Source organism: Anopheles merus, chromosome 3L, assembly GCF_017562075.2.
Source record: "Anopheles merus strain MAF chromosome 3L, AmerM5.1, whole genome shotgun sequence".
Taxonomy (NCBI): Eukaryota; Metazoa; Arthropoda; class Insecta; order Diptera; family Culicidae; genus Anopheles; species Anopheles merus.
Window position 1 is genome coordinate 11535951 of NC_054085.1, and position 25636 is coordinate 11561586.

The window sequence follows — 25636 nt, forward strand, 5'->3', positions numbered from 1 at the left end:
TCTGAGTTAATTTCGACTGCCAAATCGCATATGCAGCTTGAAGAATATTCGCCTAAGGAAAACATTAATTTTGAAGAGACGTAAAATGTATGGAAAACTATAAATAATTATAACAAACCAACTTTTGTGCAGCAGGCTTCCTCATCTACGGCCATAGTGTGGTATTCCTCAAACAATTCCTCATGTCTAATGGTGCATTTACTATCTTTCTCAAAATCATGTTCAACGCGACTTGTATTTAATGCAAATGTATTTTATCGCAATTTCCCCATACAAATATAGCATCTTTTAATATGTTTATTTTCTTTGGGAGTTTCTACTACGCCTGCAACGAAAGACTTGTTTCACAAATAGTTCCACCAAGACATCATTGTATACATCCATACAATAATAGTTACAATGTCCAATAGACTTCATAAAACGTTCACGTTACACTTTAAATGAATCCCTTTTTGTCTACTACACTCGACGAATCGATGAAGACACAGGTTTTCAAGAGCTCAGCAAAATCACTACAGTGCACACTCGCCAGTGAAAGAAACAATCGCACTACACAAAACACTCCATTGCTTCCATTGACACCCAGAGCCTTTTGGGTGCGACCTTTCGACCGATTGAAAAGCTTTCCTCTTTCGATGCATTTTTCTCTCCACCAGTAACGGGCAAACGCAGAAAACAGGACACTATATACTTCAGCAAACACACTTTCAGCGTTCTTTTCACCAACTGCAGCACGAGCGAACTCGTGCAAAAATATCGTCCCCATTCTAGTCCCTCTCTCTCTGTACACTTTATTCTTCTCAAGTTGTCTGAAGCTTATTGTTCTATAAATAATGTAAATACTCGAGAGATACTCAAGCAAAACCACCATGCGCAAACCAGCCAGCCAGTTTCGCAGTCCCACTTTCACAGCCAGGATGTGAAAAGCCGGAAACTCGCCAAAGGGACATCACTACGACAGCAAACGGCACAAGATCAAACCCGATATCGGAACACCAGGAACCAGCGGAAGAATAGTAGCGTCGGTTTGCCGACGCAATCACTATTTTCGTGATGTGGGCGCGAAAACGCCATGGAGAGACATTAATAATGCATCGACTAATATTCTTTTGTTTCGTTTTGCACATTTACGAACAGTTTTTTTCCTTTCTAGTGTTTGTGTTTTGCTTGTGCTTCTCCTTCTCCTAGCTAGGAAATAATGTTGGAGGTTTTCCTTTTTATTCACTCCCACATCTTGGAACCCCAAAATTACGCTTCCTTTGAATGTACGGCTCAATTCGCCAAAAAGACAAACACAAACCAGAGATAAAGAGAGAGAGAGAAAGAGAGAGAGAGAGAGAGAGAGAGAGAGAGAGAAACTGAACGGTTGCTGGGGCCAAATAACTTTTCCGTTCGTTTTTCCGCGCTACGCTTTCAAAGAAGAAGGAAAATGAGTTTCCTGCAATGTTTCAACGGCGAACACCAAAGGTGAGGGAAAAGAAGCTAGCTGCACGAAAATAATGTTCGGTGCGAAATAGTGGTAGTTGCCCTTTACCTTCTTGTTTCACCTTTCTTCTCTTGTGACGGCCAAGCGCAACCATGGAAAACGCAAGGAGGAAACAATATTCCACTCCAACGATAAGCGATTGTGTCTATGTGTGTCGAAGTTTATTTTCGTAAATGAAAAGCTTTTCTACCGCGTGGCCCGGTGTGTACACATCATATCACCTCGTCCCGTAAAGTGTTTGGCAGGAACAACTACTGCCGAAATGATATAAATAACATCGAGCATCGGTGCAAGTGGCAAAAGCGGGTGATGCTTTTCCACAAGTCATGCCGAGAGTGTACGGCGTCGTGCTGGAAGACTACGGTGTTGCCATTTATCAACAAACGAATGAAAAAAATGGACCGAGACAGCGCACCACTTTGCCATATTAAAATATGGTCACCCCATGCCAGCCTCAGGATTGAGCTTTCGTTGAGGGAATTTTGCACAGGCCTAAAAGCTAGATGCTAAGCGCGAAAGACGGAGTCCTCAGGGAATTGTAAACACAATAGCGAGCACGAACAAGTGATGCATTCAGTCTTGTCTAATTTGATCATCCGTCCTTTACACAGCGTTTTTATCCCTCCTGACAACATCTGTGTAACTAAATAAAGCGCGATGTGGTGCAAACTTTGACTTAGTAAGCAGAAAGGTAATATCTTATTACCTGGATGTTTCCACCCTGAGACATTAATTATTTTCAAACGAATTGTATTGAATTGATGTAAAAGATTGCTGCACATGTCTCATACATTCCATTAAAACATTGAAATAAATCAATCAATTGTTTTACCAGTCGCATTGAAAGGTTTGTTCTCTCCAATACCCAGATTATCTCATTTCTTCCCAGCATCCTAACAGTCAATCGAAGGAAACCCATTCTTGTATGGGAAATGGAATCTTATACTTATGCGAAGGAGGTAAATTTATCGAAAATTATAGACAAAAACTTAATTTGAAGAACGTATTGGATTCAAAAACTAAAAATATGAAATTATCTTTTACATACACAAAACACTATATAAAATAATTCAGCGATAAGCAATTTAGATGTTCTACATCGTCAATGAAGAAATTTAATAATTTGTGTTTGTGGTATTTGTTTAAAGCTTTATACTTTTCGGCCCTATTCCGAAACGAACGCAATGTAAGTATTAAAATGTGCCACATTTGAATCAAACCGCCAAAACGGGAAAACTCTGCAGTTTATATTTTGACAAGTAGATGGCGCTATATGCTTCCCCTGTTTGTATGCAATTCGCAATACTTGTACGCTACCGGAGCACGTTCGCAGAGCACTGGAAGGGCTACACCAAATTTAAATTTTGTCTTTAATAGTATGTTTCTTAAATATTCTCATATTTTTCACCATTAAAAGATTTGTCTTAATTTGACCTGATATCTAAGAAAGCCTTTTATCTGCTTCTTTCATTTCGTAGCCATATTGAGTTGCTCGAATTTGCAGTTATTCGTACTGCTACTTAAAAATAAATCAGATACATCAGTAGTACATCGAAGGCCACTTCCGCCAAAGTTCTTCAATTAGTATTATAAGCATAAGTCTGTAGGGCTAAAATATTAATTTATGTTGTAAAAAACCATTAAACTATTCAAAAGAAAGTCTTTCTGACACTTTCTGAAATATTACTTCCTTCTCCTTATTCAAATAAAACATTTTGAATTAATTGGTTTGTGAATTAGAATTTAGAAAATTTCAACAAGAAAATAACAATTAAAAACAATGTAATCATCATTCTGTAATTCAATAAACTGCCATCCAAACACATCCCAACTATTTGCAAAGTACTTTCGTTCCCACTCTACGGACGGCGGGGTGTCCTTAGAGAGGTGAAATTCGAAAACCTATGCGCCCATGCAAACAATAAATAAAGTAGACTGCACTTTGAACAACAACAACAAACATACCTGTTTCCGCAGCATTGTCCTGGCGCCCGCTTCCATCGGGTCCTTGCGTTCGAACCGCTCGAACTTGAAGCTGTTCGAGCGGTAGAGTTCGTTGTCCTCGCCGCGCCGATTGCGGCACAGCCTGCGAGTGATAATGTTGCCGCTGCTCTTAGGCCTGAAGAACGCGAGCACCAAGAACGGGCAGAAGCAGCGAAAAACGAGTGCATAAGAAAATAGAAAAAAAAAAAATACACACACAAAAGCTTACTCAGAGGAAACACGAAAGGCGTCGGTATGGAAAAAAGTAGGTCAACCTATTAAGGAAATTGCAGCCCCGTGGCTAGCAGCAAAGCGCTAGCAACAGACACCCATCCGGGAAAGGGACTAGGAACCGCAAAAATCCTTTCCCGCCTGTTGTGGTTGGTTGGGTAGATACTATTCGGGGTTTTTTTTCGGGACAGACAAACGTCGCGCGAAAAGCGAAATCTCTTACCCGCACGGTTTGCACTGCGTCATGTGCAGGTCCCAGTTGAGGTTGAAGTTGAACATCTTCAACCGTGCCACGGCTCGTTGTCTGAGCGATTGTTCGTTGGACTGTTGCGCGATGGTAACCGATTGGCTGTTGCTCCGCCGGCCGCCAGATGAATGTCCTTTGTGGTGGCCTCCCGACCCGTGGCCACTTTGCGATGCGCTGTAAATGGAGAGACGATTGTTAAATGGAATGATTTTGAGTTGTTATTTTTTATTGCACCATTGTTTGCTACATTAAAATGGCCTTTAATGGTAAAAGATTAAATGGCAGTTATGAATCATTCTGGAATCAAAATTCCACATTAAGACATTCAAAAAGAAACTATAATATGCTTAAGATCTTATGATCAGCAACGATCGGAAATTATCATCTTCTGTTTAATCATATACTCATACTGAACTAAGTCCTTCCATTTCCTCTAGAGAGCACAACTTATGTTGAAATACGAGGACATAAATACTTCCTTATTTTTGGACATTTCCATGCTACACAATGACAGTCAGCCTTGAAGAACACAGCAGCCTGCAAGGCATAGACCATAATGTGATTGGTGTCAATCATTGATCAATTTAGTAAAGACTCCTCTAACCTCGGGCTAAGTGGCATCATCCTAGCATGTTCTGGTCACGCTAAGGCCTCCAAGAACCTTTTTCCATGCCAAAAATACTATTGAACGCTCACACATATTCTTTACATGGTAAATATCATATCAATATAATTGTTGTAGAAATCTATTTGAGTCCATTTTCAAGAAAATACAGTGTTTAACGAGACATATCGAGATCAAGAGCCATAAAACCAATGCAGGCCTTAGAAGCTCCAAAAGATCCGGTATGAGTTGAGACTAATATGATAATTTGATGTTCACTGTTTAGGACAGGGGTCTCCAAATTGATGATCTTTGCATTTAACCGAATGAATGTTAATGTTATACTAAAATGTTGACTTAATAGCAAGATATTTATTTTCACCTTTACAAAGTTATAGCGGATCGCATTCAAAGCTCTCAAGGGCCGCATTGGGTTCGCTTACCATAGTTTAGAGACCCCAAAATTTGAGGGCCGATCTCGTGGTACAATCGTCCACTAGCAAGACTTTAAAACATACTCGTAATGGGTTCAAGCACCAAATGGACTGAGCGCCCATATGTAGCACTAACTATCCTGCTAGTCACTGAAAGTCAAGCCCATTAGTGGTTCAGAGGCAGGCATTGGGCGACGACGGTTGTGTTGTGCCAAAGAAGAAGAAAATTCAGACACAGACAACAGTTTCATGTTTCAGGACGTTTAGATTAATCTATGTTGGGAGAGAACTCAGAATTATGAATATGGTATAGACGTTCTGCCAGATTATAAGTCATTAAGATGAATTGAAGAATTTGTAAATATTAATGGACAATGATTTGTTGCACTTAAGACGAGCATCCATAAGCATTAACATATGTTGATAGTAATAAAACATACGCATCGGGATCAATGTTCTGTAGAATGTATAGGCTACTGTACTCTTCGTAAATATCAAATGGAATGAATGTCTTCTTCTTATTGTTATTCTTCTTACAAACGTACATCGATGAAATACTTGTGTAGGGGCCTGGATAAGACATTACTTAACAACAGTTTGTTTTACTGGATTTTACAGTAGTTTCTAATTTAATTAATAACGTTTGCCATTAATCTCAACTTCCCCGATTTCGATGTCAATCTTTTCCCAAGATTGAACGAGACTTGAACGAAATGGTCGTCTCATAATAGACAGGTCCAAGGAAACGTCGCATGTTAAACTTCTAGTCATACCAAGTCTTGTCTAGTTGAATTTAACTTGAATGAAGGTCGGTTAAAAGCATCCCTAAATGTTTAATCAAGTTTTTCTTCGTCTTAAATCTTAATGTAGGATATAAGAGATCACCAACTTCTGTTTGTAATAGATTCTTTTTTGTTGAAATCCAGTCTTGACTTAGACTTAACATAAAGCCAACTTTTATAGCTGTATTTAGTAGGTTTTAGAATAATTATTTTATTTTTATCTTTTTAAAAATTCAAATAGAAATGATTGGCAATTTCAAATTGGAAACTTCATTACTCTACTCTCCTCTCCCTCGATGCTTCATCCTGTCATTTCTGTCAGAAAGATCAATGATCCTTTGGAAAAAAGACTGTTGATTCACCGCCTACTCGGTACGAACTTCGGCCAAGCGTACGTCATGAAAAATGCAAACCCCCCTCCCCTCCCCTTCTTCTTTACTTACCCTTCCCTGCTGGGGCGACTGCGGCGCCGCCGGCGTCGCCGCTTTTCGGACGAGGCCGTGCTCGCCTGCGGCGCCACCACCGACCGGCGCCTTTGCACGGCCACCACCTGTGACTCGCCGAAACCGGCCGAACTGGTCGTGTCGGTCGAATGATGCGTCGGTCCACCGGCGGAAGGACCGGCCGAGGGACCAGCCGTGACGAGGGACGCAGCATTTGGTCCACCGCTTGCGCCACCACCGGCCGTTGCCGCCGACTTCGATGAGGAGGATCGTAAAGTGAGGCCCTGATTGACTTTACGCCAAACCCGCTCCATCGTTCCTTGGACACGCGGAGGATTGTTTCCTACGATACACAAACACACACACACACACACACGGAGGAATTTCCCACAGGGACGAAGCGCCGCTACTGTACGACGATGCCCATCGTAGAAGGCGTGGGGCGTAGTAAAAAGGAACCTCACTTCAGCAGGTGTAAAGTGCGACTTGCAGTGTGGTAAGATACATCCTTTCACCACTCGCTGCGGCCACAGAAAGGGAAACAGCGAGCTATTCTTCTTCAAGATTTTCACACGAAAGCTTTTCCGACCACTAATCGCTTGTGAAAATTTCCATTCAACATCACTCACTCATGTCACTCGAACCACACTTTCCACTCGGCGGATCACACCAGCGGCGAGGATACGTTCACACTTCCGCACTTTCTTTAACCACCCCGCTGGTTGACGACTCGCAATATGGGCGACAGGGCGACAGGGCCACCCTCCTGACTCTGCCTGCAAGGTGTCTCCATCACAGTGTATTCGCAACTTAGATTCCTTCCTTATGCGACCCACAAAACCAGAAGACGCGACTGGGTGTTGCTGTGCTATTGTTCCCGATCCAAACAAAGGACAACATTTACGGGAGTTTGGGATATATTCCAAGTTAAAAAAAAGGCCTCACACACAACCTACATCTCTACTGATGTACGTGATAAAACGGCTTTTGGCAAGATATCCCGTAACCTTCTTGATATTCCCCGTCCCGATAAAAGGAACAGCTTCCGCGAGGACTATTCACCCACTAATTTGACACATCTCATTTCGCACATCCGCTCTCTCCCACGAAGGTTGCTTCGATCTGTTCACATTGAACACCAACATATACACACACACACACACCAACATACGCACACGCATACACGCAGTCACATTTCCATCATCCGCGGTTTTTGTTCCCACGGTTTTTTTGTCTCACGCTATTCCGAACACTAATTTCCAAACACCGTCATCCGTCGGGGAAGAACATTTGATTTCAAGATTTTAATACCCTCTCTTTCTTTACTGCTTTGTACCAATTGGCTCTCTCTCTCTCTCTCTCTCTCGCTCGCTCTCTTCTTTTTCTCTGATGTTGATGTGTACGGTTGATCGGTGGCTGTGGTGAACTGCCCAAAGAATATCCATGGCCTACTCTACCCACATCCATATGCTTGTCACACCACGAATAACACTCCTTACATAGCAATACTTCCGGTTTTTTCAGGAACTTTACCCCGAATGGCAAACACTGAATGCTCCAAATGGAGTACTGCAACCCGAGTTGTTACAGGAAGGGTTGTTGGCAAAACAAATACACGGTGCACACACAACAAAAAACAACAACCACGGGGCCACCATACAGGACACAGGTACGGCTCACGAGGGAAAGCCCCAAACTGTGGAAACGTCACGAGGAAAATTTTTGACAATAATCAAATCCATTTTCCGCTCTTTCCAGAGAGCTGAAGGAGAGTGTGTTGCGGGAGAGAGAGAGAGAGAGAGAGAACATGGGAGCGCGCACCCATGAGAGAACATCCTCCAGCGGAGGAACATCTCGTGTTCTTTTGTGTTCTCTAATAAGGGATGCTTGATGACTAATGCTGTGTACTATCTGTGGGAAAAATTGGGTGATTAACATGCTTTCCATAATTTTTCATCACAAAGCAGACTCAAAGATTTAGAGAGAGTCCAGTGGCCTACACTGGACAGTTTCCATTCTACAACTCAGAAAAACATGAACAACGTTCCTCCTCTCGCCAAGATTTTCCACATCCAAGTGAAGAGAATTAGACGGTTGGTTCCCCCAATGGCAGATCCCATGACTCACACGGTGGGTGGCCACAAACTCTCAGACTCCGAAACTCCGAACCGAACCGCTCTTCCTACACCATGTGATTCCGACGGGAGTGCGAGAGAGCGGGAGTGGAAAAGTGTGAGCAAGAGAGCAAAGCAGCAGCTGCCGTACACGGCAGAGTTCGAGAGGAAAAACAACCACGTGTGTGTGGCCGACGACGCAACGGAAAAATGCCACCACTTCCTTGGAAACCAGCCGCCGCCACCAGTCGCAGTAGCTCTTTTCGACCATCGCGTACCGGTACACGCAAGTAGTACTACACGTCGGGAAGGGTGGTGTGCACGCAGCTGATGAGCGTGGAATAATAACAAAACAATTACGTCTAGGCGATTGGGGTGTGTGTGTTTTGTGTTGAGAGAATATTATGTGGAGGAATCTAATGTTTTCGGATATAAACACAGCAGAATTTGAAGATGATTTTAATACATTGAAAAATATGGTAAATAATATTATATCAAATTACCCTTTTTAAGTGTTATAATAACAACAAAGAAACACTTGGTGTTAATAACCAAACACTGTGTAGTAAGATTAAGGCGGAGGTAATTATTACACGTGCTCCAATCCGGAATCGATCTTGATGAGGCTCTTTACGAGCCAGCGTAGCTATCCAATAGGCCACCGAGCTGAATCTAAAAGTCGAATGTTAAAAGGCCTACAGTTACGCCTGGACATCATTTCTATTAAGATTTGAATTTGAAAATTTTAAGAAAATAATTTGATTGATCGTTTATTTATGAAATACAAACTAAAAAGCAAAACGAACGATTTGGACCGTTCATTCCGAGTTAAAAATAAACTAAAAATAGGAAATATAGAAAATTTTGAGAATAACAACAAGTATAAACTGATCTACAGTGTAAATGGTACAGACTCGGAAAAATAATAATAAATATACACTCTATGCCTGTTAGCGAACCCTCCTCCTCACAAACCAAGTGTTTCTATTCTCCGGTAAGCTTATCAGCTGTTGCCTTTTCCCTGAGGGGTAATTGACTAACTTTTTATCCATTTACCGGATAAGCTGTTTTTGCATTACCGGAGTTCGAAACTGCAGTCGAATCGAAACCCCAAAAAATCCCAACGAATGTCGAATGCTTTAAACGAAAAATTAAAAAAAAATAGTTACTAATTTCTTTCATACAAGTCCATTCAATCACACACACCATTCAATTAATTTGCGAAAGGGACACTCGCGTTTGCGCAATTAGTTGTTGCGTCCCCCTCTCTTTCCATCCGTTTACTTGTTCACTCGTTCAAGCGTGGTTTTACTTTTATTGTTTTGCTGTTCAGTTTTAAGTTCATAGTTCTCAAAAACTGCCCTCTCGTGCTAACCACCTGCCCTTCGTTCAGTGTCTAACTATTCAGTCGTCGTCGGCCCATCGTTTTTTTTTTTTTTGTACCGACTGACTCCGACCTCCTTCCTAGTTGTTTTCTGATACGTACTGTACGTCCTTTGCGGCATTGCTTTGTTTTTCATTCTAAATTCTTATCTTCTAAATATGCTATTATGCTGCTTACTGATGGAGTGGTATTTCATATAGTGTGAGAGAGAGATAGAAAAACAAAACAAAACAATAACTAATAATAATGCCACCATTAAAGTGTGTGTGTGTATGCCGCGCTATGCATAGTATAGCGCCGCAATGGAAACGCATTAGTGATAATAATAATAATAACATTAATAATAATAATAAACTAACAAAATAATCATTGTTTATACATAAAATAGGTTCAACTAGCAGTTTTGTTCGAATTCTCGCTTCAATTCTTAAACGATACAGGGTTAGACTCTAGGTTTGCTCATCATGTACAGTGGTAGTGTATATTAACACCTAATTCAAGTAACGGGCTTTTGTTTTCGCTTTGCTTTTTGGGAAAATAAATAAGTTTCTGATGTAATGTAATGAGCATCGCAACAACAATTCAGGCAGCCCTGCAAACCTTCCTCCTGCGGGTGTGTTTTTTAACAGCATTTTGTTTTTTTTAATACACAAATACTGCTCTGTATGTGTTGTGTGTGTGTGTGAGTGTTGCAAGCAGCACACGCACTGCTTACAGTCGGTGGTTAACACAGTACGAATGGAGCTAATCGCCCCCATAATCGTATTGCTTAGACATATTTAGCGGAACGAGGACGTTTTTATGGGGGGTTAGGAGGTCATAGGACATCCCCTCAACCGGTATCCGCGTTGGATGCTATCCCCGGGTTGGAATCTCGTTTGCTTGCGCCTTGTCATAATCCGCTCAATCAGTCTAATGGTTTTTTTTTCTTCTTCTAATTTTGCAAACCAATCTTCAAATTCCAATTCTCTACTAGTGCAGTGTGTCCTTAACTCTTCCCTCTCAGTCATGCTAATGCTAAATTATCTTATGAATGCATGCGTTTTGTTTGCGTATATTCGTTTGTTCGGTTAGCGTAAGTGTTGGTTTTGGCGAGATTTGTTTTAAAAGGTTCTCGTATGCCTTACACAAAAGGGTTGATGTGATTTTTAAAACACTTAATGATTACCTAAGAACTGATTCTAGCACTCTTCGCTTACACATTTTCGATCGCGTGCGCGCGCCGTTCTTTGTTAGCGTGTTGGTATTTATTTTATGCTAATTCGCGTTCATGTGTTTGTGTGTGTGTGTTTTTGTGTTTAAATCAAGTGTATTTCTACATCCCACGACCCCCCGTTTCCGTTCTGTGACACACCTTTCGTTTATTACTTCACAAGCACAAGATAAAAGATGCGAACGTTAGTGCGCTCTTGTACCCATCTCCCTCGAAAGAGAGAGAGAAAGACCTAATTATGAATAAGTTATTTCTATATAAAGTGGATTCGCCTAAGAGCGATAGTAACTTTTGTTTCATATGCTGCTTTTGCCACTACTCCTAGTACTCCGGCCTCCGCCTGCCCGCTGCTGCGTACTACTTACTGCTTAAATTCCTCACTTAACACTACTAATCAAAGAGTGTCTGTGTGTGTGTGTGTGTATTCTGCTTTGTTTCAGTTTCTTTACCCATATTCATAGTAAAAAAAAGAAGAGATTCGTTCTATACGTATTCAAACTTTTCCTTTCAATAGAAAAGCGATAAAGAAAATCAACAAAAGAAAAAAAAAACGTGAAAGAAACATTGCAACAAAATCTACTTTTAGTACATCTTTTGATCTTCGCAACGGAAGGAGGTTTCGTGTATGTGTGTGTTTGTTGTGTACAAAATCAACTTTGTGGCAGCAGCAAATGGGAGAGTGCGGGGGGTGCTCATTCTCCTTTGCTTATTCGAAACACTGTAATTCTGTAATCATGTTTGGACCGAACAGAAAAAAAGCAGCTGTGCTTGTACCCAAACAAACCCAAAACGAACGCAACACAACAGTGCACACAGACGACGAACGGCGTCTGCAAAGACAAGGAACTAGAGCGTTGACTAAAACGTATCCCCACCGTACCAGGGATGTATCCATGGGGCGGAAGGGGGCGGCGTCGGTGGGTAGATGGTGGGCGAAGGTAATGCACAGGACCGTGCCGCGGTGCTGGTAGTATCGTACGCACTAATACTGTTACCACCAGCAATGCTTCCTCCACCACCAAGACTACCAGCGCTTGCTCCACCTCCCCCACCACCCTGCATTGGCGGATGGTACGGTGACCCGGCGGCAAAGTGGGGTGAAAATAAGCTGTTGTTTACTGCTACCTGCTGCTGTTGCTGCTGCTGAGTTTGCTGCTGGTGTGTTGCCGCAGCATGTTGGTGATGGTGATGGTGGTGATGGGCGGCAGCAGCCGTATGATGATGCTGGGCGGCTGCGGCAGCCGCCGCCGCCGCTAGTGCCGACTCTTGGAATGATGAGTAAACGGAGGGGGGTACTAGAGATGATCCGTGGCCGAGCATACGGCTGGCGGCGGCAGCAGCGGCTGCAACGGCTGCCGCTGCCGTTCCACTGCCTGCTTCAGCGCCCGCGGCGTAGTAGTCGGCAAGGGCGGAAGAGCTTATCTGCGCGGTGGCAGCAGCACCGCCCTTTTCCTGCTGATAGCGGCACGATGACATGGTTTTCTTGTCGTAAAAGCTGCCCCCACTACTGGACGAGCCAGCTGAACCGCTCAGCGAAGGTGAGCTGAATGCGCCGCCGCCGGAAAGCAGGGCCGCTGCCGCCGCACCGGAAGGTGACACTACCGAGGACGCGGTGGCAGAGGGCGAGATGCCCGCCATTGCCAGGGCGGCAGCGGCGGCTGCTGCTGCCGCGGCCGCCGCTGCAGAAGACGATGACGACGCGGACGGCGCGCCCGCTGACGAGGAGGATCCTTTTCTTGCGCCACTGCTGCTGGAATGAGTTCCGACGCCTCCGCTGCTGTTACTGCTGCTGCTGACCAGCGATAACGATGAGGAGGACGGCGATGGGGTCAGGTTGCTCCAACCGGCCGCCGCTATCCCACCACCAATACCACTGCCGGTGAACGAATCGCCCATGCCACCGCCAACAACACCACCGCCACCACCACCACCACCAGTGCCACCGCCAACACGACTCGACGAGGAGGATGATATTAAATCCGATACGATCGTGCTCTGAGGGCACTGCTGCTGTACCCCCCACCCCAATTCCTAGCTGATGCGGGCCCGCTTGTTGGCCTGCGACTCCTGGTTCAGGTTGCTGCTGCGGATCATGTACTGCAGCTGCGGCATGTACGTCATCACATCCGTCACCTGTATCATCGGCATCTTGTCCACGTTCGTGCGGCCCGCCTCCTGCAGCGCCTGGTACTGCAAGCTGGAAAAGGGTTAGAGAGGGGTGAAGATATTAGATTGTTGTTAAAATTCAATGATAGGGACTATTCTAGCAGCATAATACTATGAATTGCAGGGTTCACCGACTCATATTGCACAGTATTGAAGAGTATTACAGGGTTTACTCAGTCGTTTCCCAATGTCAAAACTACACAGGGTTTAGCGAGTAATTTTGCCAACGTAAACAGTATTACAGGGTTTCCGCCTCACTTTCGAATGTGAACATGTTAACATGATTTTCGACACCTGAATTCATGTTTGGGAAATCGAATCAAAAACTTAATAAATATCAAGTAAAAATCAAGTAAAATTTTGTAAATTTTCACGAATCTGCAATGTCCATAATTCGGTTAAATTCGCAGTTTCCCATTGCAACTACAGTGAAATCTTTCTAGTCTCTTCAAGATGAATTGCTTCTTCAAGATTAACATTCCGATATTTTGGTCAGGTCATATTCCATCCCTTTTATCTCTTTTCAAGATGAATGTCTGCCTAAGGCGAATATTCTTTAAACTTCAGCAGCCCAAATTATCTCAGCGGAAGATGTCGATGACAGGTCACAAAAATATTGGTCCAAGGATGCCAAGTTTTTCCCATGGTTTCTTGGATACTTCATAGCAACACATTCATAGCCATTCCTCAACATGAAAACCTCTCTAAGCTTACGGTCCCTTCGAATATTTACCTTAGAGAGATTTCACTGTATCATCTGTTGAGCAAGAAAAACAGCCCTATTGGTTCGTCTTTCCGTACATAAATATATACAATTCAAAATGATGGTTGACTACGAACTGTTCCATCTTCTTCAAGCCCGTAGGAGCTTTTTAATTGACTAATTAAGAATCCCTTTTAATTCTACATTTCCATTGCTGAGCTGATTAATGAGAGTTGAGTGTAAAGATGAACCTCCTTACCTATTGCCGATGAACAGATTGATGTCGAGCGCGTTCAGCACCCGCCGGCACACCTCCAGGCTGATGTACGGGAAGAACACGTCCTTCAGGTCGAAGATCGTCATCAGATACTCGGTGTTCCGGTACGGCGTCTTGTTCACGCAGTAGATGATCTTATTCTCGACCGGTTTCTTCACCACCTCGTACGGCTTGTACTGCGTCACGCCCATGTTCATCTCGGGCAGCACGATCATGTTACCGTGCCGCGTTTCCGTCAGGCTATTGATTGCCGCCGCCGCAGCCGCCGTGGCCGCCGCGTGCTGCTGGTGCTGTACCTGCTGCTGCTGGGCTTGGGCCTGCTGCTGCTGAAGCTGCTGCTGCAGAGCGGCTACGCTGGCGTTGCGGTAGCTGTTCGCTCCTCCGCTCGCACCGTTGCCACTGTTGCCACTTCCGGAACCGCCGCCGGACGAGCTGCTGTTGGAGATCGCCCGGCCACCGGATGACAGGCCGGCCGATGCGGACGCCGCCCGCCGACTAGACTGTGACTGTTGCTGCTGCTGCTGCTGCTGGGCAACGGCGGCGGCCGCCGCCTGCTGGGCGGCCGCCAGATGCTGCGGCAGCGTGGTGCCTCCCATCGTGGACCTTTGGGTAGAAGATAGATCGATTACATCCGACAGTCCTGCTGCGATCAGCGCGTTCAGATAGTGTGTTCTTCCGTCACTGGCCACGCCACCATTGCCGCCGCCCGCACTAGTGATCACGCTCTGATTTCTTGTGTAATCGTGCCTACTGCTACTACTATTACTACTACTACTATTGCCGCTCGCTCTACTCTTATCGTGCACTATAACGCTAGGGCTGCCCGTGTTGGTGTTTGTGCTTTCCCGGTACGATGGTAACTGTTTGCCGCTGCCGCCGCCGCCGCCGCTATTGCTCGCCTCCAACAGGCGCTCGTTAATGATCTCAATATCCTTGCTCATCCGCAAATGAGCCAACAGATCGACGCCATTCGCTACGAGACTATCCATCAGCTCGTTATTGACGCCGCCGCCACCGACCGGTATTAGGGCCGGCGGCGGTTGCCTTGCCTGACCGCCCTTCGGTGAGGCACGCGTCGGCGAACCAACCGGCACCGCGGTGATGGAGATCGGATTCTTAGGGTACGCTACCGGTTGCCGGCTGCCGTTCGCACCGTAGCTCCCCAGCCCGGCCACCGTGAGCTCGTCGAGCGTGCTTGCACCTCTCTTCCCGGCCGGTGTGATCGTTACATTCCGTCCAAGCGAAAATCCATCCAGACTGTTGCTACTGCTGTTGCTGACACTACCACTGCTTCCCGCCGTTCGACCACCAGAGTTCATGGCCGCAGTAAAGGAAGCAATGGCAGCGGCAGCAGCGGCAGCAGCAGCGGCACTAGAGCTACTATTGGCGCTACTACGGCTCGACTTGCCGGCGGCGGCGGAGGCGTTACGGTTGCTGCCGCCACTGGACGCCACCATGCCCGCTCCACCGGTGCTGGCCATCGTGAGCTCGCTGATCTGTTGCTGATTCAGCCGGGACAGGTTGACGGTACCGTTTGGGCTACTGGTGGTTGCGAATATGGACAGAGCGGGGTTTAGGTTCGGTAAGGTATTGCCACTGCCGGCGGTACCCGAGGAGGTGCCCGAGCGAAGGACTGAGGAGGATGCGCCACCGCCACCACTCGACCTGTAGAGGAAGGCACATTACGGAGTAGTTTTCGGTTTTTTTTTTGTTTTTTTGTATGCAGTTTCTTTGGTTTGGTTAAGGTACATCGGGAACAAAACGCTCACCAACAGACACACTCTGCCTTCATTACAGCCTTCGTTTCACGCAAACACTCACGCATTGTGTCACGCGAGGCATTCAGAAACGGAGCACCCACGAATGGAGCGTTCTCGTTTCCTTCCAAAGCTTGTTTCCCATGCAAATTCGTTATTATGTATTTTTTGTTTGTTTAGCAAAAGGATTAATGTTCGGCAACGAACTGTTTTTCTAAGATCATTCCGTTAGTTTTACCATCGTTTACACATTAAATTCCATCCTACAGCAAGGGATGTTTCTGCCTTTAATGTAACTCTAATTTTAAACTGCATTTTCTTCCAAAAACTCGGTGAACAACAGCACCGCAACAATCTCTATCATTCACAGTTGCACACAGTTGGCCAATCTCAACCAGGTCGAATGGGGCAAAATTGAAAATGGGGAATTTCGGGGCGATCGGAAGAGGACAAGCAGGGGGGGGGGGGGGTGTGGAGTTAAACGAAATCTGTAACTTAGTGGCGCGAGATTCTTCCTCCCGGAACCTTTCCGGTGCAAAGCAACAGCAGCAACACTGAACCATGTCCACGCCGCCAGAAGAAGGAAAGCACACACCACACCACCACACGGGGGCGCAACGTTAAATGTGCACGGCTCTGTACTGCAAACGGCGGGCGAGAGAGTAAGAGAGAGAGATACAGACGCTACTCTGAAGTGAGGGAAAAGCTAAAAAATGATTTAGGAGATATTAAACGCTAGTGTTTAAAAAAAAGATACATATCATCGGACGGACAATTTTGCTGCCGTTGTCCAGATGGGTTGCCACTACTGAAACACAGAAATAATGCTTTTACCCAGATAAAGCAGGTAAATAAAGTGAACCCGTGAAACAATCGTAATAAATAATAAACATAGTATCACGGTTTAGCACAACAAAAAACTGGAAAATCGGCCAACAGTACAAACTGAACGAAAGAAAGAAACAACAATATGCAAAAGCGGTACAAGAGTTACAAAAAATAAAAGTCCAAAAAAACCTAAAATTTGCTACGATAATTAAGAAATGTTCTTTTTTGTTTCATACTAGCCTATAATTTTGCTTCAATTTTGCGTTTTACAGTAAAAAAGCTAAAGACACGATGCCTAAAACACTACAAAACGTCGTTGTTGTTACTGGTACGGTTTGGCAATCTTCTTAGCATCTCTTTGTTTTACAGTTTAGCTTCACCTCTGTTTTACGACAATCTTTCTATTTTCAGTTTTCCTCTATCCCTAGATTTTCTTCATTTATCATTTGTTATCCTCTTACAAATTGTGAATCTTCAGTAAATTACTTTTTCGATTTTTTCAACAATAAATCCAAATTAAACAGCCTTTGCTTATTCACGCAACTAAACAAACGGTAATTGTACGCTTAAAAAATCAAATATAGATTAAACTAGTTTAACTACAACAGCAAAAAAAGCCTCCCAATTGCTTTGTAAAACAATCCAAAGCACAGAATGAGAGGACCGAACGAATGGCATGTATCAAAGGAAACAAACTAAAAAAATAACTTTGCAAACGCTACTCAACAGTATAAAGTATAACAACTACTGCAAACAAGTACATACAAAAAAAGAGTTTAAATAGCGCAAAAAGGGGTTTTTTTACAAATTAAGAACACAAAAAGTGTAGGTAACCCCTTCGTGCGGCGAAACAAGGGCGCGTGTGCCAGCGTGTGTGTGTGTGTGTTTGTGTGAGGAAGAATGCACCTCTCGCTAGTTACTCTCTTGCTTTCTTTCTCTCGCTCGCTCCCACGGGGAATGTTGCAAATCAGTACCGCGCCTACTGCCACCACTCGCAACATTCCCCGGAAAACGGAGATCGAAAGGCGACTTCTTTGCGACGCTACTTACAGATGCGCTTGAACCTGTGCCGATCGTACTAGCGGTGGCGGTACCGCCTGATTCTGCGACGTACGGGACGTCAGCGACATAGCGCTGTTCAGGTAAGAGTTGTACTGCTGCATCGTGTGCATGTTCTGCATGTTGCGTATCTGGGCCTGTGCTTGGGCCGCCTAAAACAAACAGAAATTGCGCATTAGACGTTGAGCTTTCAGCGAAATGCAGCCTACTTAGAGGAGGTCTCTTTCGTCTCTTTGGTTACCTGTTGGGCTTGGCTAAGTCGTAGCAGCTGCTCCTGCTGGGCGAGCAGATTCGGATGGTTCGAGGAGACCATGTTGTTCCAGTTGTTAGTAAGAGCCTGCCAGAGGAGACAAAAACGAAACAAAAACATTGCGCGTTAGTACCGACCAGGCCTTTCGCATCGCCCCACCCAGTGAGGCACACATGCCTCCCCTTACACCCAAAGGAACGAACCTGTACAGCGGCAGTAATACTGGTCATTTGGTTGTTCGATTTGGCAAGGTTCTGCTGGGTCTGCAGCGTCTGGTAGACGTTGTTGGTGGGCGCCTTCCGGGCGGTCGCGTTCGCCATGATGGTGGGCGCCTTCGGCGGCGGCTGGGCCGGCTGCCGCGTCCAGTGGATGGTGTTCGTTTTCGGCCCCGAAAGCAGCTGCGAGTCGACCACCTTGCTCGGCCAGTAGTCCTCGAACTCGGTGCCGGGCGGGAAGTATCCCTTGATGTCGGTCAGGCTGATGACCGCGACCGAGTCGCTCGCGAACAGCTCGTTCCGGATGCCCTGCACCTTGCAGCAAAACTTCAGGTACGACAGATCCCACCCGGACAGGTTGTCCGCCTTCAGCTTCAGGTTGTCTGTCTCGCCCTCGAAGTAGAACAGCGGCACCATCTTCTGGTAGTCGCGCACCGTGTACGGCACCACCGACTCCTTGTTGATGCGGATGAACCCGCACTTGTCGTTCGGTGTGCTGCACCCCATCAGCAGCTTCTTGTAGCACACCTCCAGAAACTGGTAGAACTTGTACGCGTCGGACACGCGCACCACCAGATCCTTGAGCGTGAACAGCTCCCGCCCGAAGTGCATGTCGCAGTGCTTCTGGTTGATCTCGTTCAGCAGCTTACACTCCGCCTCGGTGATGTAGTACGACCGCACGCACGTGCACGTGTAGATGTCCTGGTGCAGGTAGTTCAGATACTTGTTCAGCAGCTTCATCTCGACCATCCGCACCGCGCAGTAGCGCTCCTGCTGCCGCAGGATGAACGGGATGTGCACCTTGGCCGGGAACACCTCCCACCCGAAGTGTCCCTTCTGGCTTTCCTCGTCGTTGGCCTTCTTCTCGGCGCCGTTCTGGTCCGAGGATCCGCCACCGTCGTACGCTTTGCCGCTGCCGTTCGACGTGACACTTTGGCCACTGCCGAGCGGGACGGCAACGGTGGTAGCCGCCGACGCCGCCGCCATCACGTTGCCGGCTGTGGCGGTCGGTTTGCGCGTCAAGTAGTTCAGTATGTTCGTCTGGCCGTTCGTGACACCGTTGGCGGTGACGGTGGCCGCCACCGCGGCCGGTCGGGCCGGCACCTGTTGCTGCTGGACGGCGGCCGCCGCCGCCTTCGCCGACTGTTGCTTGTGTGCCTCCACTATCTTTGCCGCCATCTCGTTGATTTCGGCGTCATCGTGCCGCTCCTGTTTCACCGTGACCGGTGCCGCGGATGACATTTCTTCCACCACCACCACCGGAAGCGCTTTTACACGGAATCGGAGGGAGAGAGCACTCTAAAAACACAGGTGGGGGGAACACTCAAGACCTGGTCTTGTCTGGTGTGGGAGGTTTTTTTTAGGGGGGGCTGTTTTGCTTTCTCACACGCACACGAGGAGGGGTGGGGGCGATTTTCACGTAATCATAATCACGGTTTCTACCACTACTACGATAGCTTTACAGCACACACAAACACACACGCACAGACACTTTCACGGTGAGGAACTTTGGATGTTTCCAACAGGAAGGTTCCCTCCTTTCTTTCAGCACAACTGTCGTTTTGTCAACCTTTCCATCCAACACAACACACACACACGCACAGTAACACACACTCGCAGGAACTCCGAGGAGATGTCACGCGTGCCTTTCAGCTGTCAAAATCTGCTGTGTGTACTTTGATTCTTTCGGTACTTTCCACTGCCAACAGACACGCGCGCACGCACACAACCACCAATTGCTTCTATAGCCGTATTAGAAACGTGCACGCACACTGCCGCAAATCAACATTCCACCGGAGTGTGGACACCGAGCGGCAGAGCGGGGGACGGGAGCCTCACACACAGAGGGACGGGCGTGTACCACCAACCACACCGCAGCCCACACCAAGGTTGTTTTCTTCTTGCTCTGCTTGTTGTGCTTCTAGCCGACACCAACACACTACACTCTGTGTGTGTATCGCAAATGCCTGCTTCCTCCACACACCACGCACACTCCGCCGTTGCTCTCGTGCGAGCGCACACACGCACACACAAGCCTTTTGATTCGCAACTGTGCGCACACACACACTTGACGGGATTTGCTGGAATATCGCACACACAGGCGGGGAAGGGGGGCTATCTATTGCTGAGCTTTTGCCTTTTCCACGAACGCACACAGAGCGGAGAGGCCAGTTTGCACAAAAGCGACCCCCAACAATGGGTTTTTTAAAGCTCGCCCGCAGTCGCTGCTGCTGTTGTTGTTTGCCTCACACAACTGTCACGAAACTGAAACACTTTCCCGGGACCAGATTTTCTTTCCAAACAAAACAACGGGAATTTCCTGCTAAATCCACTACCGTCCACCCTGCTAAATGCACACCACCACACGGCCACAACACAACGCTGTCCTTGTATTGCCCGTACACACACAATACACACCACCGCGATAGAAATTCCCTTAGTATCTTTTTAGTTGTTTTTTTGTGTTTTCGCGTTCTGTCGCTTTTTGTTCCGAGAGGAGCGCGCGCGTGTGCCGAGTGTCGCTGGCCTGCCGTTACACTACTGCTCTCATCCACACGTCGTTATTTTGTGTGGTGACGGCTGTACGTAAAACACCGAAAAACCCCCGGATCGAAAAACGCCCAACCGCTCGAAGAGAGCGAGAGCGAGAGAGAGAGAGAGCGCGCGCACACGGATGAGAAGTATACACAGCAGTGTCAGCAACACATAAAAGCGTGCAGCAACACATAGCAAGAGGGAGAGGGAGAGCGAGAACCACACACACGCATCGGGCAGCGTACCCCTTGGGTGCGAGAGCGAGAACGACCACAAACACATACAGCCAAGAGCGCGGTCTTGAGGCCCCGTTCGCACGCTGCTGCTGCTGCTGCACACACAAAAACCGCTCATCCGCTCGGACGTGTAGTCTCGCACAACGAGGGCAGGCGCCTGCCAATCGGTTGGTCGTAGTCGCCGTCGTCGTCGTTCGCCATACTTCTTCTCTCGCGGGCGCTGACTCTCGCGCGCGGCAGCTCGCACCGTCATCATCTCGTCGCACCGGTTTCGCTCCCTCTCCCTTTGGCCCGTTTGTTTCGTACCGTGTGTGTGTATGTGTGTGTTTGGTTTTGGGTTCAATCTAGTGGCATTTTGTTTGGGGGACGGGGTGGTGATTGGAGAGAGATAACAAAAAAAACATCACATACACAATCTATATTATATGTACACGAAATATAGGTAGAGAGAGGGAGTGGGAGAGCGAGCGCGTAAGGGACGGCCACGGTACAGTACGCCCTCATTTATTTTCGTTTCATTTCCCCCCTCCCGCTTGTTACTCTTCCTCCTTTTCCACCATCACCATCCGTAACTTCGTCCTCAGCAGGCGGCGGCTGTTGTTCAGCTTGAGCCTCGCTTTTCCACCGCTCTCTTCTCTCCTAAGCGCGCGCTCTCCCGCCAAAGGGAACACGATCGCTGTTCGCGCGTGTGATGTGTATGTATGTACCTGTGTATGCCTGTGTGTGTGTGCGTGCCTGCGTGTGTGTACAAAAGGCGAGGCGAGAGTGGTGGTAATATAAACGAAAAACATACTTTGGCGCCTTTGCTCCGGGTCGTAAAGAGTCTCTTTCTGCCTCTCGCTCGCTTTCTTTAGCTCGCTCTCTCTCACTCGCGCACGCTCTTCCTTCCTACCTACACACCCCTTTTCGCCACCCCGTTGGCCGATTTTCAAGCTCCTTTCTTTCCTTGAACCTTTGTACGATCTCCCCCGCAACACTCTCAATCTTCCTCCCTCTCTGCCGGCTCTTCCCTCGCTCATTGCATCTAACAAAACCACCGCGACGTGCATTTGCGTACGCCGTGCTGCTGCTGCTGCTGCGTTTTTTCTACGCGCTTTTCGCCGTTCGTTCGTGCGTACAAAAATGAATTTCGCGTGTTCGCGTTCGATTGGAAACTGCCGTCTGGTGGTGGGGATGAAACAATGGGTGGAGGAGACAGTCAATTTTTGGGAAAGGTTGCATACCATCCAAATGGTATGGTATGTGCGAGTCTTGCCGGTTGCAGACGGCCAGCAGGAGCGCAAGGTCATTCTGCAGGCAAAATGCACCACCGAGAGCGTCGTTTGCGTTGCGTTACTGCGCGAGCTGCAACTATTTTCCAAGAAAATGTAAAGACTGTCGGGCGGGAGGGTACGGGGTCGCTGGAAGAGGTCAGCTGCGGACAAAGAATGGCCTTCCTGAAGCGTGTATCGTTAGAGGAAATCTAATTAACCACCAAGGGCTAGCAAACGATCGGGATTAAAAACTGATCACTCTTTGTTTCACTTCTTTCAGATTTGGCTTTTTCTGTTATTGCTTTTAGATTTGATGTTTTATTCGTATAATTTATGTCATTTATGACTGATTGACGTAGAGATTTTGAGCCTATTGGTCTAGTTTGCATCGTAATTCATACCCTAATAATATGACGTTATTTACCGTTTTTAAAATGTTTGATTTGTGGTTTCTTTGCCTTTATTGTATTCTTTTATTTAATTAAATTCGTTTGTTCATTTGTTTTTATTAATCATGTCTGTTTCGTTTCTCATAATTGTCAACAAATGGCAAATTTAGGTATAATATCGAATATTGTGGGTAAACCTTATAATTAATCTTAACTTATCAACAATAATTAATAATCGTATAGTAGTATAGTATAGTATAGTATAGTTAATTGTGGAAGTAATTGGCCGAGTGAGGTGGCCTTATAATAGTACTTGAACTATATAATATTTTAATTTACCACACTATTAGTATTACTTAATTAAAACTAAATAATAGTAATACGGCCGTAGCATTAATAAGAATAAACTACATTACTAATAAATACATAATATTCACATTTGTATACAATTGTTACATTACATATTATTATTTTTTTTATTTGTCATGTTTTCATAATCTCAATAAGGCACACAGGCTAATGATAATCTCATTTCCTAACTGCGTTTTACATTTACACAAACCCAACATTAATTATCGCTACACGCAATCTAAGGAATTTTCCCTTTCCCGTCCCGGCCGACGGCATCATCGAAAGCGATTGTCCCGACGGCCCTACCGATCGTCACACACACACCACCACCACGCACTCGTCTTCCGTTCCCCGTTCGCATTGTCTCGGTTTATATGTGTTAAGTGAGTGAAACTGTGTACATATCTCTGAAAAAGATATTCCAACACAATCGCACACACACGCGCATACGCACCGATATACACCCATATACCAGCTAGCCTCGCAGCTCCCTGATTGCAAGACTTGAGTGCGCGCGAACAACCAACGAATCCAGCAGCAACACAGGCAGCAACGACAGAGACAGAGATAGAGCGTCGAATAAGCAAACGCTGCTCAACGTACTGCTGCTGCTCTTCTCACGCGCCCTTATACATTGCAGTATTGGTGGGCACCGACCACGGGGTCTACTAAAACTCGAAGCCTCCTGTGCCGAGCGGGAGACTACAAAAACACACCACACACCGTGACGAAACGGCTGCTGCTATTGCTGTTGCTGCTGTGGTTGTTTAAGCTGGCCAACAAAAGTTCCGTTTCGCTCAGCGACAGGCGAAACCCGAACCCAGCTCCTGATGCCTCCCTCACTTACTCTATTACACACACTTTGCTACACTACGGGCGAATAATTTATGCAAAGTACGTGCCGTTTTTTTTTCGCCCCTTTTCGCCCAAGATATCCCAGTAGGCAAGCGCCTATTACTCATCGCACGAGATCTTGCATGAGATAGTAAACAGTCGTCCCCTTGGAGCGTGCTCTTCTTTTTCTCTGCTTTTTTTGCTGCTTTGAACAACAACAACAACAACAAAAGCAACTACTTTCTCCGTCGCTCGTTTTATTTTCGCACAAGACCCGTTGCGCATCAATAATAATCGAGTCAGCGTCTGTATGTGTGTGTGTGTGTCCGTGTTTTGCGATGCTTTGATTATAGAAATTCCGATTACGGAGCAACAACCACCGGCTAACAAAACATCCAGTCTGGAATAACGCGATTTGGTACTCGATCTTCTGGGAATTTCCATCCAAAATGTACAATTTTTCCACTTAGCTCAAAACACCCCGGGTGTTCGGCATTCAAGTACCCAGTTTTACCCCGCAAAACTCTTATTCAACAAACAAAACGAGAGATAGAGAGGAAAAAACCCCGCACACACACACACACACACCCCGCTCCCGGGCAACAATCATTTTGTAGCCATCTTTGAAAATAATTTCCGGGCGCCTTGCGAGCGAGACTACGACTACGTTTCGCCTCGGCTTATTTACGTGTTGCTAAGGGAGGGAGGTTTTCTTGCTACCTCTTTGTGTGTGCCTTATGTCTCTCCCTCTCTCTCTCTTTCTCTTTCCCTCTCTCTTTCTCTCTCTCTTTTTCGCTCACTCCTTGTTGCACGCATACACTGGCTACCTATTTCACCCAGCTGTATCGATAATGTCTCTCCTTCTCGTTTCGGTTTCCATCGCTCTCTCGCTCTGTTCTTCGTTTCCTTGAACGGGGTAGAAAAGTGTAGGCACCGGAGTCGGGTTTGGCGTCTGTTGTACTACATTGTATAAAGTTTATGCGACGGGGGCTATTCACCCAAATACCCTAAATATCTTCGTGTACCCGGCCCCGTAATGGCCCCGATCGATGATTATACCTCGACAGCAATTAAACTGGGTACAGCAACACACAGGCATAGGAGACTATCGGAGATTAGGAAATACTTATGACATGCGTGACAGGCGCTGGGATGCTCTGACCCCTCTGGCAAGCGCACGAGGTCAGCCGCTTCGCTTTTGCCTGACGTCAGTCGGATCTTCTAGTATCGGGTAGGGGGTACAGTATGAGTCATCCAACGCTTGGTGTTTTTAAGTGCTTAGTAGGGTACATTTCACAGTAAATAAATGTCAAAGTTTCTTTAAATACCTTTGAAAGCTGTTTCACATAAAACGACTGTTTTTGTATTAGATCCAAACATATTCAATCTTATCTAAACTACATGACGTGTCCTATATATTATACAGAGTGGAGTTTATGAGAGAGTAAGAAAAGAGAAAAAATAGTGTGTGTGTGTGTGAGAGAGAGAGAGAGAGAACTATCCCAAAGAGAAAAAAGAGCTCAAGGTAGATTAAAGTGAACAATAACGAAAGGACTTAGATTATTACCTGTATTGAAGAATACATTACCATTTGCATATTAAGCTCAGTTTGGGCGAAATCGGTAGCGATTTATCCCACCTCAAGGTAAAACTCTACGCGTGGAATAATTCTAGCACCGATGTATCCAGGTAACATTCCCCAACCCCGTCTGCTCCGCTCGTGCCCGTAGGTAATAAACTGCTCGCTCAAGTATTGTAAAATATCCTGCGCCTGTCAAGATTTATGACGGTTGCTATGTACTGGTGACCTTATTAGTGATATAAATATAAATAATGGAATAAAACAATACAGTTCAATGGGT

The 25636-nt window shown here is 46.1% G+C and overlaps 3 protein-coding genes across 6 annotated transcripts in view; all 3 read right to left on the reverse strand.

The window, feature by feature from the left end:
* Window positions 1-7895, reverse strand: part of LOC121598501 — a 112048-nt gene extending 104153 nt beyond the window's left edge. Inside the window, exons 1-3 of the mRNA XM_041925441.1 lie at window positions 6211-7895; window positions 3924-4121; window positions 3452-3605 (exon numbers count right to left, since the gene is read on the reverse strand). Coding sequence (XP_041781375.1) covers window positions 3452-3605; window positions 3924-4121; window positions 6211-6524 — 666 coding nt within the window. The 5' untranslated portion in view covers window positions 6525-7895. The remainder of the gene's footprint in view (window positions 1-3451; window positions 3606-3923; window positions 4122-6210) is intronic.
* Window positions 7896-11779: 3884 nt separating this feature from the next.
* Window positions 11780-12817, reverse strand: LOC121598965 (transcription factor Sp8-like). Its single transcript, XM_041926355.1, has one exon. It carries the CDS (start codon window positions 12815-12817, stop codon window positions 11780-11782), a length of 1038 nt encoding a protein of 345 aa, XP_041782289.1.
* A 126-nt stretch (window positions 12818-12943) lies between these two features.
* On the reverse strand, window positions 12944-21064 carry LOC121598659 (autotransporter adhesin BpaC). 4 transcript variants are annotated; one of them, XM_041925814.1, is made up of 5 exons: window positions 18171-21060; window positions 17953-18048; window positions 17703-17863; window positions 14050-15732; window positions 12944-13118 (listed from the first exon to the last, which is right to left on the reverse strand). In XM_041925814.1, exons 1-5 carry the CDS (start codon window positions 19416-19418, stop codon window positions 12953-12955), a joined length of 3354 nt encoding a protein of 1117 aa, XP_041781748.1. In that variant the 5' UTR covers window positions 19419-21060; the 3' UTR covers window positions 12944-12952. The 4 variants fall into 4 exon arrangements, with proteins under 4 accessions (XP_041781748.1, XP_041781746.1, XP_041781750.1 ...); XM_041925812.1 differs by having other exon boundaries at window positions 18165-21056; XM_041925816.1 differs by having other exon boundaries at window positions 14050-14670; window positions 18165-21031.
* Between the last annotated feature and the right edge of the window lie 4572 nt (window positions 21065-25636).